The 15,727-nt window shown below is 44.3% G+C and overlaps 1 protein-coding gene across 9 annotated transcripts in view; it reads right to left on the reverse strand.

Annotated features, from left to right (window-relative positions):
- HDAC4 (histone deacetylase 4) overlaps positions 1-15,727 on the reverse strand; it is a 264,837-nt gene that overhangs the window by 39,577 nt on the left and 209,533 nt on the right. For all 9 annotated transcript variants that reach the window (XM_069782187.1, XM_069782191.1, XM_069782190.1 and 6 more), the window contains 2 exons: positions 12,504-12,637; positions 4,118-4,238 (listed from right to left, as the gene is read on the reverse strand). In XM_069782187.1, coding sequence (XP_069638288.1) covers positions 4,118-4,238; positions 12,504-12,637 — 255 coding nt within the window. The remainder of the gene's footprint in view (positions 1-4,117; positions 4,239-12,503; positions 12,638-15,727) is intronic.

The raw sequence follows: 15,727 nt of genomic DNA on the forward strand, positions 1-15,727 counted from the left end.
AGACAAAAAATAAACTGGCAGCAAGCAAAGAAAACGTATTTTGACTGAAAAAGCAAAACCAACATTAAAAAATCAAGAAAAATTGAGAAAACCATCTGTAGGGCTAATTTTGCATCTGTAAGAATTGTAACATCACTTTCTGGGGTTGCATATGAGCAAATTATCCTCCATTCAAAATTCTGCAGGTTTATAAAGGGTGTACTGAAACAAGAACATGCTGTCTCATATCCATCACCACCCTAACGTGTATGACTTGTACACCATGTCTGTGCACCACAGGCAAACAGGGAGAAGGAGATATGTGCATGCAGACACTGTAACAGATCTGGAGTACGTTGCCCAAGATTCATTTACTTGAGACCTATTTAAAGTTAATGAAAGCTAACAGTGAAATAAACTGGGTTGAGGTTTTTTTCCCCCCACCAAACCAGGTTCTTGTTCTGGTCATGTCTATAGTGAAAGAATAAATTCCCTTAAATGCTAACTACCAGCTTTGTAGAGTGTGAATTAGCCATGACAGCAGACAGACATTACTGAGGACCATGCTGGTGTCAAATGCATTGCAGACACATACGTTACCCCTGCGACTGAAAGCGGAGTTAATGCATCTGTATTATTAATCTGAGTGCACAGCGAGATTCACTCTTTGATTAGATCCACATGAAAGTTCTTGGATCATCCTGCCTTGGACCTCCTGTCACATCTTTCACTGCTAATCCACCCATTATTTCGATATTTATCTTCTTGACAACAATTTATGATTGCTCTCCACAAATTAAAAGCAGCCTTATGTGCCTAAGTTTAAACTTGTTCAACAGGTTCCAAAGCTTTACACTGTCAAATGAGAGATGGATTCATATTTTTCCTCCTCAGACTTTCAAGGGCTTTAGCAACACTTCCAGGGGTAGAGTTGTGCAACCTGCCTTGAAGGCCACCACCTTCAAACCCGCCTGATAAAATACAGCGCAGCAAATCTTTGTTATGCTCAGGGTCCTCTGGGGAAAGTAACTTTGACATCAGTGATGGGCTTCCGCTGCAAGTCTCTTCTACACGTGTAAAGAAGGGCACTCTGTGAGAAAGGAGTAAGGTTCAGCAGTAACAAACTACAGGACAACTGTAGAAGTAAAAGTAATCAGCAGTGCCACAATGACGCCTGCTTACAATTCTGAAAAAAAAGGAACTATTTACCCCCTTCCTGCTTTCTCCTAAAGAACTGCCAGATGAAGGGACATCCCCCTTATCATTTGCAGAAGCTTAAAAAGAAACATCCCATGTTTTCATCTGCCAGCTTTACAAGCTCTTCCTTTTAGGCTGAGGTTTCTCATGCTTTTTCTTCTTCATAGACATATCAAAGGCAAAGAGTTTATACGGAGTCAGCCACCAGAGCCATTCACATGTCAAGACACTCAGGTCTAACAAACTTCTATTTGCATATGTGAGCCTCACACAAAGCTTTGGTCTCAGACTTCAACCCTGCCATACATTTATGGTCTAACATATTTAGAAGAACCCCACAAAGCTGTTTTGTAAACTTAAAAGCCTTTTAAACTCTCAACAGGAGAGGATGGCTGAAGACGGGGCTGCTTACAGGCTTGTTCACCTCTATACATAAATGTGCATTCCGAGTTTTTTCAGGGAGGTTTTCTCAACACATCAGTGGCTCTTAATGCTTCCTCAGGTCCAGCACTGTGGAAGCCATCAAGTTAACAAACTGGTTTTAGGGCCAGCATTGCTCCTCCTGCCCTGCTCCCAAAGGAGAACTTCTCCCTGGGTGCTATGCAGACATCCCAGCCAGGCTCACTCCTCTTGTCATTTTGGCTCACCGTGCTGTCCTTCCGGACCCCTGGCTGTCAAGCTGTCAGCTTATTTTTCTCCTGCCCTGGTGAGATGTCTGGCAGCCACGTTGAACAGCGAAGCTGTTTGCTCTTCCTCCAAGCTTGGTGCTCGGCACGAGTGTCAGTGCCAGTTGCGGCCCGTGCATGGGAGGGCGTGCAATGGGAGGACAACCAGGCAGCAGGAAGAGGCAGTCCACTGCTGTCTGGGCAAAGATGGTCAGGCGAGCTGGCAGCAAGTCCCCCTGCTAGCAGCTCAAGGCTAAAATGGTGCCAAGCGGGTTTAGGAAACAAGGTCTAAGCTCAGCTAAGAGCTACTGGAAAGCCCTTGCTAATGGAGATCCTGGGGACCTGACCTTCTGCCTATGGCTGCAGCTCTTTGATAACTCCGTCTTCTTTGCAAATTACACCCAAACAGGCAACATTTTGCACCGGAATACGCTCAGGTATTAGAATTATTTCTCTTCACTACAGGAATAATCTTGATCTCTACAGACATTATAAAATGAGTGATTAAAGACATGGGGAACACAGAGCAAAACTGCTTAAGTACACACAGGCAGAGCAAGAGTTTCTCCTCCTTCAGTTTCTCTAAACAGGCCACCAGGAATGGTTCAGCAAAACCTGGGTATCCCCAAATCCAATATTAACTAAATAAACTGTTTGTATCTCCAAATGTATCTGTGGAACTATTGATACAGATTGTGCCAAGAGTCAAAGGGGGAACAAAAAGTATCTCAAGAGGATCTGACATTTGAATGAGCTGGAAACACTCAGTGTTATCACAGTCCAGGCTAAAAACTTATCTTGCAAGGGCTATCTCTGAAAGGAGAGGGGGTTAAGGTGACCCACTGCCTGCTCAGCCCCTCCGTGTAGATGATGACCACTGCCAGAGGCAGGGTGTTAATCCTGCCTGCTGCAGGCTGGTGAAGCCAACAGGTCAGATGCTGGAGGACTGCCTGGATCCCACCGCAGCAGATGGTCAGGACACACGTCCTCACGCACCTTCAACGCTATGGTTCAAGAAATTGCAGAGAAATCAGTCAACATGAAGGTGGTGCAACTGCAAACGAGGAGCCTTCTCAGATCTACCGGGGAAGATTTACACACTGTTTCTTTGGACTGGTGGATACGCCTTACGCAAAGTGAGAGTTTTACACTACCAAGGATATGACATCATAAATTCTTTAAACTTTACATACTAATTGTGCTATCATTCAGCCAGAGGTGTCTACTTTTTGTTTCTCTGGGTTTTAAAGAGGTGGTAAGTTAGCTATAAATACTGTGCTAATTGCATGTTTAAACAACTGGCTAATAGCTTTCCTCTTTGGGGATCTAATGTACATACTGAATATGTTGCAAAATCTTTCCAGCTCTTTTGCTGTGACTACTACATCATGCAGGCCATCAAGTTAATCCTCTTTTTATATCATCCAAAGTCAAGCTAATCCCCAAATAAACTTTCTCAGCTTCTAGGTTCCAGAACTGTCTTTCTGCGGACTTGCCAAACTGCCCCTCCAGCCTATCACCTACTACTGCAGAAAGGCAGAAAGTAAAGGGAGAAGATGATGTCTCCATGGAGGTAAGGTGTTAAAATCAGTGTGGTTTGGTTGCTATGGGGGGGTTGGTTATCTTAACAACCATCCCCTAGATTTTTTGCAGGGGAAAATGTCTATATTTTACGACAGATGCAGCCCTGTTTCAGGAAGATCCAGTCCCCAGTGAAGGGGATAAAAATCTTACTCCAAATTAAACAAATGTAAGACTATCTAAGAGGCTTATGCATCTCTCTTGCAGATTACCCATACAAAACTGCCAATTACCCATACAAAACTGCCAGCTATTTGTTGATGTCTATGCAGCTGGTTGGTGCTGCAGATCCAGGTCCTTAGGAGGGTATTCCAGCTCTTACCTAGCAACAGATAACTTTCTAACATGCAGAGAAGAGTGTCCAAGGATAAAATAAAACATCTGAATTACCTTTCCTCCTCAGGGAAACCTCGTTTAAGGTTTGGAAGACATCAAAGAAAGGAAGTTTAGCTATCTAGGGTTTAGGGATCTACCTGAAGAAAGGGAGATATATCTTGTAGCGCTCTCAAGCAGATGTTGAATGGAAGTGAGAAGAATCCTCTTGGGAACTGCCCAGAGCTGAGGATGGAGGGAGCCCCATGTCCCCCCTTTCATACTGCTACTGTTAAGTGTTTACCAGAGCAAGGGCTGAGGACAGTAGTGGGAGAGCTGGAGGTCGGAAAGGGACACCCTCCTCTGTCCCCCAGCAACAATACCTAGAAGTTTCTTGCTGTCCAGTTTCTGTCTGTTCAGAGGGTTTGTGCCGTACAGCAGCGTATGGGCTTCTGAGTGAACTGTCTGCAGCTCTTCTAGAGTTGCTTTTCTTCCACGAATGCACTGAAAGAGGAAAGAAAAGGAGTGATGAAATCACTGATCAACTGCTTAACTCTCTTCAAAGAACTTTTCTTTTTCCTTAGCAAATCATAAAGATAGCAAGCAAAAAACTAAAATGGTTTCTTATGTGAAAAAATGAATCGTAAGACAGCTTTTGGTTTAATCTCTTATTCCAAATATTAGCTTGACATGTAAAGTCATGTTTAGATTTTTTTGTGTTTTAAAAATATTACTGCAGAGCATTTGCTAAATCACACAGGCATTGCTCAACTACTGAATATTCAGGATTTCAGTTATAAGCCATTATAAAGTGATTTACTGTTGAAAACGCATCCCCCCAAACCACCCCGACACATCCCCACCATGATTATTAAGCTAACCTAAAAAATTCTCCCGAACACACCACTTTCCAAACTGAACCTTTGAGCAATTAAGGGTCAGTTACAAACTTTCTGCTTTAAAACTCATCTCAGAAATTCCACGAGATTCAAACTGTTGCCAATTCTTTTCTTATACGATGATGCAGGTTGAGCTGGAAGTACTGTAGCAAAGATGCTCATCCCTGCTTTTGTTGCCAGCCGAAACCCAGGAGGGCAGATGCACACCAAAGTCAAAACCCTGGCTTCACTGAAGACCATGGCAAAGCTTTTACTGATGTCAGAAGGACCCAGCTTTGCATTTTACAAATTGGGGATCTTTCAGCCTTCTTTGTCATAGGGGTCTAGTATACCTTTGGGGCTTACCTTTTGTTGCCATCACCCATTTGCCACGGAAAATAGGTTTGTAAGAACAAAGTGCTACTTGGAGATGCTAAATCTTGGTCATACGAGGACCATGCCGTGGCCTCTTGCACAGGAGAGAACGCTCCCCAGAAGGCAGATGGCGCCGGGGGGGATATACCAGAGAAGGCCACCAACTCCTGGCAGCGGAAAAAACACCTCACCTTTTTAACTGGGAGCTTGCAGCTGCCTCCGAAATGTTGGCAGGGGAAATACGCAGCGAGTTGAGAAAGTGCTGAGGTTGGGGGTAAGCTGAGAGGTGGCCGTGAGAGAGGGGAAGGAGTTATTTAGAAATGAGGATTGCTTTGCTTCAGAAACATGCAAGCACTACCCCCCCTCAAAAAAAACACCACAAGTATTTTATATGGCTTAGAATTACTTCATGATTTTTTGTCGTGATTTGGACTAAAACACTTTAAAAGGAGTTGTCACTTTGGGGGGTTGTTTCCTACAGAAGGAATGACAGCATTATTATTCCCCTCTGCAATAGTAATACTAAAATATAAATAGTTAAGAGCAAAATGTTGGAAGGCTCTGAAAGCCTCTTGTAGAGTCCCAAGGTCACCCAAAACACGAGCCTCAGCAACGAGCACCCTGCTGCACAGCCCACGCAGGATTGCATGCACCACCTCCTGCACAGCCTTCACCTTGGCTTCATCGAAGCCAGGCACTTTTTTAAGACTTGCACGTTCCTGGAGAAGCAGAGTTTCTAATGAGAACAACAACAACAACAACAACAACAACAAAAGGACAGCTTAAAAAAAAAGGGGGGGGGGGGGGGGGAAGAAATCACACTCCTAAAAAGAATAGACTTTCAAAGGGAAAACTTGTTCTGAAGAGAAGGTCAAACTGTGCCTCTCGCTCCTGAGAGCTGCTGCCGTTCAGAAAGCACTGCTGTGCGTTGCTCGCTTACTTTGCAGGAGAGTGCTACAGAGAAGATGCTTCACAGGCATCGGCATTTCCAGCCAAGCAGGGACTGCTTTTGCACCGCGCCACCATCTTGGGCTGCAGCCTGGCCCAGCCAGAGCATCCCAGGGCAGAGTGTGCTGGGGGCACGGGGACTCCAGGACCTCCACCTCTGAAGCACGGTCCGCCGAACAAACTCTGGGGGATTTTTTTGGTCTCAAATGTTCAGCATAAGCCTCCATCACGTGTTGCAAAGCACACAGGAAATCGCTTTGTAAAACCATTTGAGGCATAAGGCAGCAGAAATCAAAGCACAGCAGGAGTGCTCGTGCACTCTGCCTCTCCTAATTTTGGCATTTCTGCTCTCCAGTTCCTTTTTCATTTTCTCTGTGCTCTGCTCAACCACCTAGGTTTCCTGAGGTTAATGATGAGGCAAAAATAAAGCATCCCATTAAAGAGGCAATAATCACAAAAATGCTAGACCCAGAAGGGATGGAAATATCTGGCAAATCCCCCTTGAACTTTTATCCTGTCTTCCTTTTTTGTTCATGGTAAGCCTGCCTCAGTCCCCCCTTAAAGGCTTTTACAGCTTCCCTCTCACCCATATGCCAACTTTTTTCCTTTGAACAAGACGTACTGACCCATTTTCAGCTGCTACATTTAGGGGACGTACAGAAATAGCATTTTGTATTTCTTGGCGTTATGTAAAGACACCAGAAGAACAGCAGCCTGTTGAAATAACGTGCCAGATACTCCGTGGATGCGAATGGCTTCAGCTCACCAGGATGGGGAAGGGCTGCTCTCATTTAAAGTAGGTGGCCCTAGCAAGACATCCAAGCTCCATGCTGTTTGGGAGGGTATCAACACCACCCTCCCCTCCACATGACACCCATATCTGAATAGAAACTATGAGTGGATGGAGAACTTCCTTCTGTGCTGCAAGTAAAACACATTCAAGGAAAAAGCTACTATTTACTGAAACAAATACACATGTCATAGCAAACATTGCCTGGTTAGAAAGGATTATGCTCCAGAGGCTTTTGCACCTTTCTCATCTCCCAGTTCATGCGCCACAAGCTTCGTCCTTGGCTCTAACCGAAGACACCAAGAAAATGAATTCAGTCCCCCCCCAAACAAAGTTAGAGGACACAACAAATCCCTCACTCCTGTTTCCAGACCCATCACAACTTGTATCTCAAGTCTACGGCTCAGCCTGCCATCCATGTTCTTAATTTGAGCAGTTCTTCACTTTCTAAGAGCTCTCATCTTATGATATTCTTATCTTTGAGGCTTCGCATTGCCTGCTGACCTTGCTCACTCCATATTACCTCCCCCTGCCCCTTGTCTAACCTCCTTCCTGGCTGCTAAACACTGGCTTTTCAGCTCAAGAGTTGGCTTCTTAACCCTGATGAACTAGCTGGCCCTTTACCCCGTTTCCTTCGTGCCTCTGTCTGCACGAAACCTGACTTTCGCAACGCCACACCACCCCTGCTCTCCTACTGCTTTATACACGTCCTTCCACGCTCTTCCTCCATTTCCTTGGAGCCACCTTTTCCTTTGCATTTTGAACAAAAAACCTCGCTGCTAGCCTCTTAGTTTGCATTTTATTCACCCTTTCACCCCATGATGTTTCAAAAGGACAGGGTATGAATCTTGAAAGACCGCAAGCCAGATCTTCTTCCAACTGTGGCCCCAAAAAAGCCCCCAAAAGCCAGGAAAGTAGTTTCTCTCCAGAGACTGACTTCCCAGGCACCACCGCCACCACCTCCCGCATGTCCTTGGTGCTTTGCGATGGGAAACCTTGGCATGGAGCAGCTTTCCAGAGGCTTCACCACCTGGACCCATCCTGCACTCCAGCCAGACACCTGCCCAATGCTGTGCCCAGAACGCCGGGGACACAGCTCTGCTCTTACAGATGGCCCAGCCCTGGGTCTGTTTTTTCACGTCAGTCCTCTACAGCTGCAATTAACCTTCAGCTAACAGTCCTCATGCTTTAAACAACGCAGGATTGCTGCCAAGATGTGCTTGGAGACGGACCCTGCCTGAGGAACTCATTCTTCCCCATCCTGGTCGAGCAGCCCAGGGATTTGATTACCTCCAAAAACACACAGCAAAACCTATTGATTTCCTCATGCTCTTGATGAAGGCTGGGAGGATTACTCTATACTGTGATTGCGGGTTTTTGTTTGGGGGGTAGAGTCTTTTATTGAGATTGCCTCAATTAGTATAATTGTTGCTTTTAAATTCTGAATGTACACCAGAGTAATTGCCATATTTTATAAAGCTAACTTAATTAAACAAGCAATATTCTAAACCGCAGCTGTCGTTAAGTTTGGACAACTGCTTTCACTGCAAAAGGTCATCTTTAAAACTTGTGTGACCCTGCCAGACTCTTACCTATCACACCACAAATCTGGCACACATTTTCCCCTCAGCTGGATGTAAAACGTTTTTTGGACAACTTTAGCAAATACGTATCTGTTTCACTGCTGAAAAATGAGAGGCGGGGGAAGAAGCGATGTGTTTTCTTTCTGTTCTAAAAATATTTGTGCCCCTTCTGGATCACTTCTATTGCCTCTGAGAGAAATGGTAGGAACTCAGCACTTGGCAGGTTGTCTAGGAGCCTCTCAGCTGCCTGATGAAAACAGGTTTTCACTTAGTTCACTTCTGAAATTTCAAAGCAAGTATTTGTTAGCATGCATGATAAAAATATTTATCTGCGAGCCCTTTTCTGGCTTGGGGCATGTGTGCAACAGAAACACCAAAAGAAAATTTCCAGGAGACAGATACCGAGAATTGTTTGAGCTTGCATGAGAAAGCAGAGCTGGAATTTATTTTCAGTGTGCAGTCGTGGGGGAGAATGAGAGCTGTTAAACTCCTTCTGGAAGAGAACAGGGATCCAGCGGAGTCTCGTCTGATCCCACACAGTGTGCATGGGATTATTTACTATGCAGGGCGCTGTGTTTTTAATCCATGTCGAGCAACTACTTGCAACCAACAGGATCAAGCTATACCCACACCCGGACCACAGCAAAGGGCTGTTAAAGAAGGAAGGGGAAACATGAGGATACGGAAACATCAAAGTTCAAACTGTCCTTTTACAAATATGAGTTGTAAGAAATGGATTAAACCACCTAATCACAAACAATTTTCACATCAGGCCCTTGGGCTTAGTGAACTGGCTCATAATGTCTGAGGCACAGGGACAGCAGACCTGCAACAGTGAAGATAAAAATGAGCATGCACAGATGTGTACGTCAGCAAGATCAGCTAAAAAAAAATAAGATAGAATAAAACAGGAGCTCAGCAAAAAATTAAGGGTACAGCCTGGCAAATTTCTGAGTGCTATAATCCAGGTGTTGCTGCTGACTCACTGCAGACCTAGTACTAATTCTGAAAATATTCACCTTCTCCTTTCCAGTGCCTGTAGGGCTGCTATGCAGATGGAGCAGTTATAATCCATAAAAAAAATGTAGATACATAACAGGCTGCATCACCATCCTCATATAAACAGCTCTGTTTAAGTTTTGCACATCACACACACTACTGCGGGTGGGGATAGAAGGCACAGCTCATGCTGTCCTGCATGGAGCTTCAACATTATAGAATCATAGAATGGTTTGGGTTGGAAGGGACCTTTAAAGGCCACCTAGTCCACCCCCCCCTGCAATGAGCAGGGACATCTTCAACTAGATCAGGTTGCTCAGAGCCCCGTTCAACCTGACCTTGAATGTTTCTAGGGATGGGGCATCTACCACCTCTCTGGGCAACCTGTGCCAGTGTTTCAATACCCTCACTGTAAACAATGTCTTCCTTACGTCTCGCCTGAATCTACCCTCTTTTTAGTTTAAAACCATTACCCCTTGTCTTATCACTACAGGCCCTACTAAAAAGTTTGTCCCCATCTTCCTTATAAGCCCCCTTTAAGTACTGAAAGGCCACTATAAGGTCTCCCCAGAGCTTTCTCTTCTCTGGGCTGAACAACCCCAACTCTCTCAGCCTTTCTTCATAGGAGAGGTGTTCCATCCCTCTGATCATTTTTGTGGCCCTTCTCTGGACTCACTCCAACAGGTCTGTGTCTGTTGTGCTGGGGACCCCAGAGCTGGATGCAGTACTCCAGGCTGGGTCTCACCAGAGCCAAGCAGAGGGGCAGAATCACCTCCCACACTGCTTTGGAGGCAGCCCAGGATACAGTTGGCTTTCTGGGCTGCGAGTGCACATTGCCAGCTCATGTCCAGCTTTTCATCCACCAGTACCCCCACGTCCTTCTCTCAATCTCTTCATCTCCAGCCTGTATTGATACCAGGGGTTGGCCCGACCCAGGTGCAGGACCTTGGACTTGGCCTTGGCCTTGTTGAACCTCATGAGTTTCACATAAGCCCATGTCTTGAGCTTGTCCAGGTCCCTCTGAATGGCATTCTGGCCCTCAGGCGTGTCAACCGCACCACTCAGCTTGGTGTCATCAAAAGGCAACAGGGATTTGAAAAAGTAATGTAATTAATGAAAGTAAGTATAATTATTAGGTCAGACTCTAAAATTCCTTCTAAATCAGTCCTATCATGGAATATGTCCCACAGAATTAAGCTTTCTACATGTTGAGTCTACAGCATTCCTGTCCTTGTGGTAAGGAGACAAGTCCATCCCAGGCAATGCCAACAGCTCACGCTCATGCTCCAACCTAGCAGCAGAGATCACTTGTGTCTAAAAAACTATCCCCTTGCCATGCAAGTGTACCTGATGTGAAGGTAATCTTCACTGAAGGAAACCCCTATATTGATTGCTCTCCACTCTGCTCACTGAAAGACAGGTTCCAACTGAGGAGCTTCAGAAAGACTCTGAAGGGCAGGGAAGTGATCAAATGGCTTTGGAACGTGGAAAAGAATGACATCTTTTCAAGGACAACGGAAAGTGAACGACTGGCTCCAGAAAACACCCTATCAAGAACAGAAGAGTGAAGTGAGGACGTAGGAAGGAGATGGAGAAACAGGGAAAGGTTGTGCCCATCAAGCCCATGAGAAAAGTTAAGATAAAGAAGGAAACTTTAACGCAGGTCTGGGCAGGACTAGTAGACGGTGAGGGTAAAGGAAGAGGAAAGGTAACTAGAGAAAGAAGCAAGTGCAATTAGAGCATCTGGTTATGCTGAAATGGCGTAAGAAAGCCATCAGAGAATAAAACACTGGAATTGAGGCAGGAAGCTAACATCACATATTTATCATTTTCAGAAAAAGGAATAGTCAAGACGAGGTTGAATTTCACCAATGGTCAGACGGGAAACACAGGTGGAAAGCAGGTGAGCATCAAGAACAAATTCAATTGTGAGAGCAACTGAAAATACCAAATTAAGGAAAAAACAGTTGCCTAGGATCATACACTGAAGAAGTTACACATTAGAGAACATCTGTAACACAAATATAGGAGACAAGGCAATTAGCACTGCACAATTTAACTCCTGCTTCTAAACAGAGGAGCTAGACAGCAGTGGGGTACTTGTTTTTTCGTCCCAAATAATAATCCCAGAACTCAATTAAATGGGTCTCCATAGACAGAAACAGGTTTGAAGTTCTTCCTTGCTCTCTTCAGGGATAAATAAGGGTACGACAGGGAACTTCAGCCAATGGCAATGCTGCCACCACGTGGATGTCTCTTCTGATTGCTCAGAAAATATTTCTAGCCAGATGCTGACGTAACTCAAATATACTGTGTGATTCAGTCCCCTCCAATGCTCAACAAACTGATGAACACACACTACCATTAATTTATCATCACTGCTATTAGTTATGAATAATAATTATTATTAATCACTATTCTTAATCATTAGTCTTTGTATTTTAGTATCTAAGCTTTTCTCTTGGTTTGCCTTGCTCTTAAAATATATATATGTCCAATAAAGTTAATTTAACCTCTTGTGATGGAATAGCGCTTAGTTACATCCTCCTGTCCCCATTCTTTTACAGTATCTTCACTATAGGTTGACCATTATTTATCAAAAAGTATTTAAAAAGTTATTAAACCACAGAAATACAGACTTGTTGCTCCACAGCTTTTGTTGTTATGATTGGAGTGATAACAAATAACGGTTACTTTATGTTGTGCTCTTATCTTTGGCTGCTTCAAAATCCAACGCTTGGTAGGGACTTCCAATTTATAGGGAATAGGACAGAAAATTACAGAAGCTGCTTCACTGCAACATCAGGCAAGAGCATTCTCCAACATTTCATGGAATTTCTAACAGTCATTGCAATGCAATGAAATCAGATTGCTAGAAAAGTACTCCTGACACACACACACACACAAGCATAAGCAGTCATCTCAGAATGGATTAAATTTACGCCACATATGGCAAAACATTGCCAACAGCTGGAGCTATAAAAATTTCAAGCCAGAATGCAGTATAAAGTTTGCACATCCAGGTAGCAGTCAACAGCCCGAGCTGCAGGTTCGGTGCTTATGCTATCATCCAAAACAGCAATCAGCTGCCCAAAATGCTCATAATCCAGCAGCTGAATCAGCCAGACAAATCCAAATGCTCCCTTTCTCCCAGGCCCACCACCTCATCCCCCCCCTTCGCTGGTATTTTTATTACCTCACACTTGCCACGGAGACCCGTCTCCTGGAGCCGTGACCAGATGCTCTGGATCCTCCCCGCATGCTCTGGGTGGCTGTTTGTGTTTCCACAGGTACACTGGTGTTTCAGCATCAAGGTGTCATATACAAGGCCTGCAGCAGAGATTACAAAATTGCTCTCAGTTAAGAACAGAAAAAAAAAGTTTTCCAGATATATGGGCGGACCCCCCCCTGTTTTTTTTTTTTTTGTTTTTTTTTTTAAACTATAGCACTTCATATTCAACTGAACACTTCTAGACAAAGACTGTGTGTTTTACCAGGAGCCAGAGAGCTCTAAGAAATGGAAATCCAAGATGCTGTTTTGAGACACCACCAGACCTGCAATGATCACTTCCTCTGGAAATCCTCAATGGATATGGAAAAGAAATTAGCTACCAACATCTCTGCAGGCTGAAGTTGTGAGAGTGACAGAAGGAGGTGACAACTGAAAGCATCAGTATGAGTACAGGGGTGCCAGTGTAGGAACGTGATGTAGGAGAGGACTGACTTGCAACTTGTCCGCTGGGTACTTTTATAATTGCTGCTAAAATGACTCTAGGGCTTGAGATTAAAAACCAGAAGGAATAAGTCATTAGCAGGCACTATGTTTCATAAAATAGTTTGTGCTGAAGTCTTTGCATCAACATTATTTGACAACATGCTAATTAAGGCTATTAGCACACACTTGGGCACAATTATTCAGCACGTTATGTAGGTATTTAGCAGTGTTGTTTCATTTGAATGTGGGAGTCAGGCAGCTAAATCCCCTTGCATTACCAAGTATTTATGGCATGACAACAGCGTAGGAGACTTTGATTCATGCTCCAGAGTTGCCCGGGTACTTTTTTGGAAAGGGAGTTATGATTTCATAGCCAATGTTCCACTGGAGGAAAACAGCAGGTCCTCCAAGCTATGCAGTCCCAGTGACAAAAGAACCTTTTTTTCTTTCACTCAAGCAAAAAAGACATAGTTAAATGTTTAAATCTAGCCTTCCATTCAGCCAGAAGCTCCAGAAAACAGAACAAAAGGGGTTGGTTTTTTTTTTTTTTCCCCCAAGGAGTAACGTTTCTTGCAAGAAAGATCTGTCTGAAAGCACAGTATAAAGTTGCAAATCAAAGGTCTTGACAAGAATCCAAAGCCTTTGAATTAGTAGTGAAGGCAAGAGCTATTCCCAGATCCCAACGTTAAAGGGTCTGCACTCCAACCGATATCACTCCTCCAAAATCCCAGACGAGCACACCTATGCTGCGGCGGGTGGCGTGACCACAGCTCAAGGAGCTTTCATGTAGCCAGTTCAAATACCAATAAACAGCACAATTTGCAACCGCATGGAGTTCAAGGAGGCTTGTAAGAAACCAGACTCTGAGAACATACATGGACGTGTAGCCTAGAGCTGAGTGCTGTGCTGCTGCATGTTCCCAAGCTTGGCTGCAATCACACCTTTTGACTAGTGTAGGCATGTTCTGCCACTGAAAAATTTGACTTTCACCTCTGAGGCAAACCCTGGCACCGACACTTTCAGGTATGCAGCCTTAGGGGAGGTATCTGGCAGTTCCTCGCTTTGCTGTAGGTGAGTGCAAAGAAAAAAAACAAGAAAACCCAAACCACATTCAGTTCTAGGAAGAGAACAGAGCACTGGTTAATTGACTGCCTTTGGGTTAGCCAAAGTTCAGCTAAATAAGATTGTGCTGCAAAGCTCTGTAGAGGTCTCCCATGTTTGATTCACAGCATCAAACTTCATTAGGAGCTGCTGGGCAAAGGCAAGCACTGTAAATGTAACCTGAGAAGAAGCTGTAGCCCAACGGTAAGGTTGGCTGTTCATGAGAACTCCCCAGTCTGAGTTCACTTAAACTAGTGCAAGTTCTGCAGTAACCTGGCTTCAGGTTAATTCATTTTTGAAGGAAACTCATCTTCAGAGGACATTATGCATTTTGACAAAGTATTTCTCACCCCAAAGAACCCCATGTAGATGTTCTCCTAGACCACATGGGACTGCGTTAGGTTTGGCTAAATCATTCATATTAAAGACAGGATAGTGGTTCTGCCTTCTCTGATTTCCAGGCATATCTACAGGGACTAGGCTTTATAGATTTAAAGCCAAAAGCTGCATGCGTATCTACTCAACATATATATTCACAGTCAACAACTAGTCTTGAATTTAAGCAAAAAGAAGTACAAGCAGCAGGACATTCTTCAGATAGCTCCTGACCTGTCTGGGTGCAACCTTGGCTCCCTTCAGTCCACCAGCACTCTGCTGTCAGCATCAGTGGGGCCTGCACCCTCTGAGGGCACTGACCTTAGAGACTAAGGACTAAGAAATCATGCAATTGAGGCATTCGGATGATGGCCAAAGAGAAGGGCAATGGAAACCACACCGCATGGAGCACAGGCAGGAGAGTGCATCAGAGACTTCACTAATGGAAATGGGAAAAGTAAAATATAAATAGGGAAGCTGTGAACAAGAAGCTGCACCTCATTTGCATAGGACAATCCAACCTGGAGATAAGTCTGAGACTAGCTCATGCCATACCTTCATAAGTTTGTGGAAAAAAAACCAAGTATTTTCAATCAGTATATTTTTAAGCAGCCTCTTCTGGCTCACCTCCTGGATTCCCAGATGATGCTTAAGGCTGTTGCTCTAACAACTCTTTTCGCTACTTGGGAGCTGGGCATAACCTGTCAGTGAATTATACTGATTGCACTGCAAAGTTGGAAGGGGTCTAAGACCATTTAAATAGTTGATATGTGAATCTGTGTTACAAGTTTCTTTTCAAAGGGTGTTTTCCCCAAGTCTTTAAGCCTTAAGTAGTAACTCCTGAAAAACTATCATGATGCAACTCTAGATACATAGATAAAGCAATGCCTAGCCAGATTAAAAGTCTCTGTCTTGTTTTCTATAGAGCCTGGTAGGGCAGAAGCCAACACAGATCAAACCAAAGATAAATGCAAATGAAAAACTTGCTTTTTGCATTGACCTTATATTCTTCTGTTCTTCCCTTGTCTTCCTACAGTGCAGCAGATCTGCCAGGTATCTCCCAGGTTTTTTGGAGGAAGTTTGGTGTCAGCTCAGAAGCAGGCAGTGGTATTTATCAGCTCATCCTACTTGGTGCCAGCTGCACCAATGAGAGCAAACACAGGTAGCTGTGGGCGAGATCCCCAGCCACACAAACCAGCACCTCCTCATCTGCACCTCCAAGTGCTGGA

This window comes from Haliaeetus albicilla, chromosome 4 (assembly GCF_947461875.1).
Source record: "Haliaeetus albicilla chromosome 4, bHalAlb1.1, whole genome shotgun sequence".
Classification (NCBI taxonomy): domain Eukaryota; kingdom Metazoa; phylum Chordata; class Aves; order Accipitriformes; family Accipitridae; genus Haliaeetus; species Haliaeetus albicilla.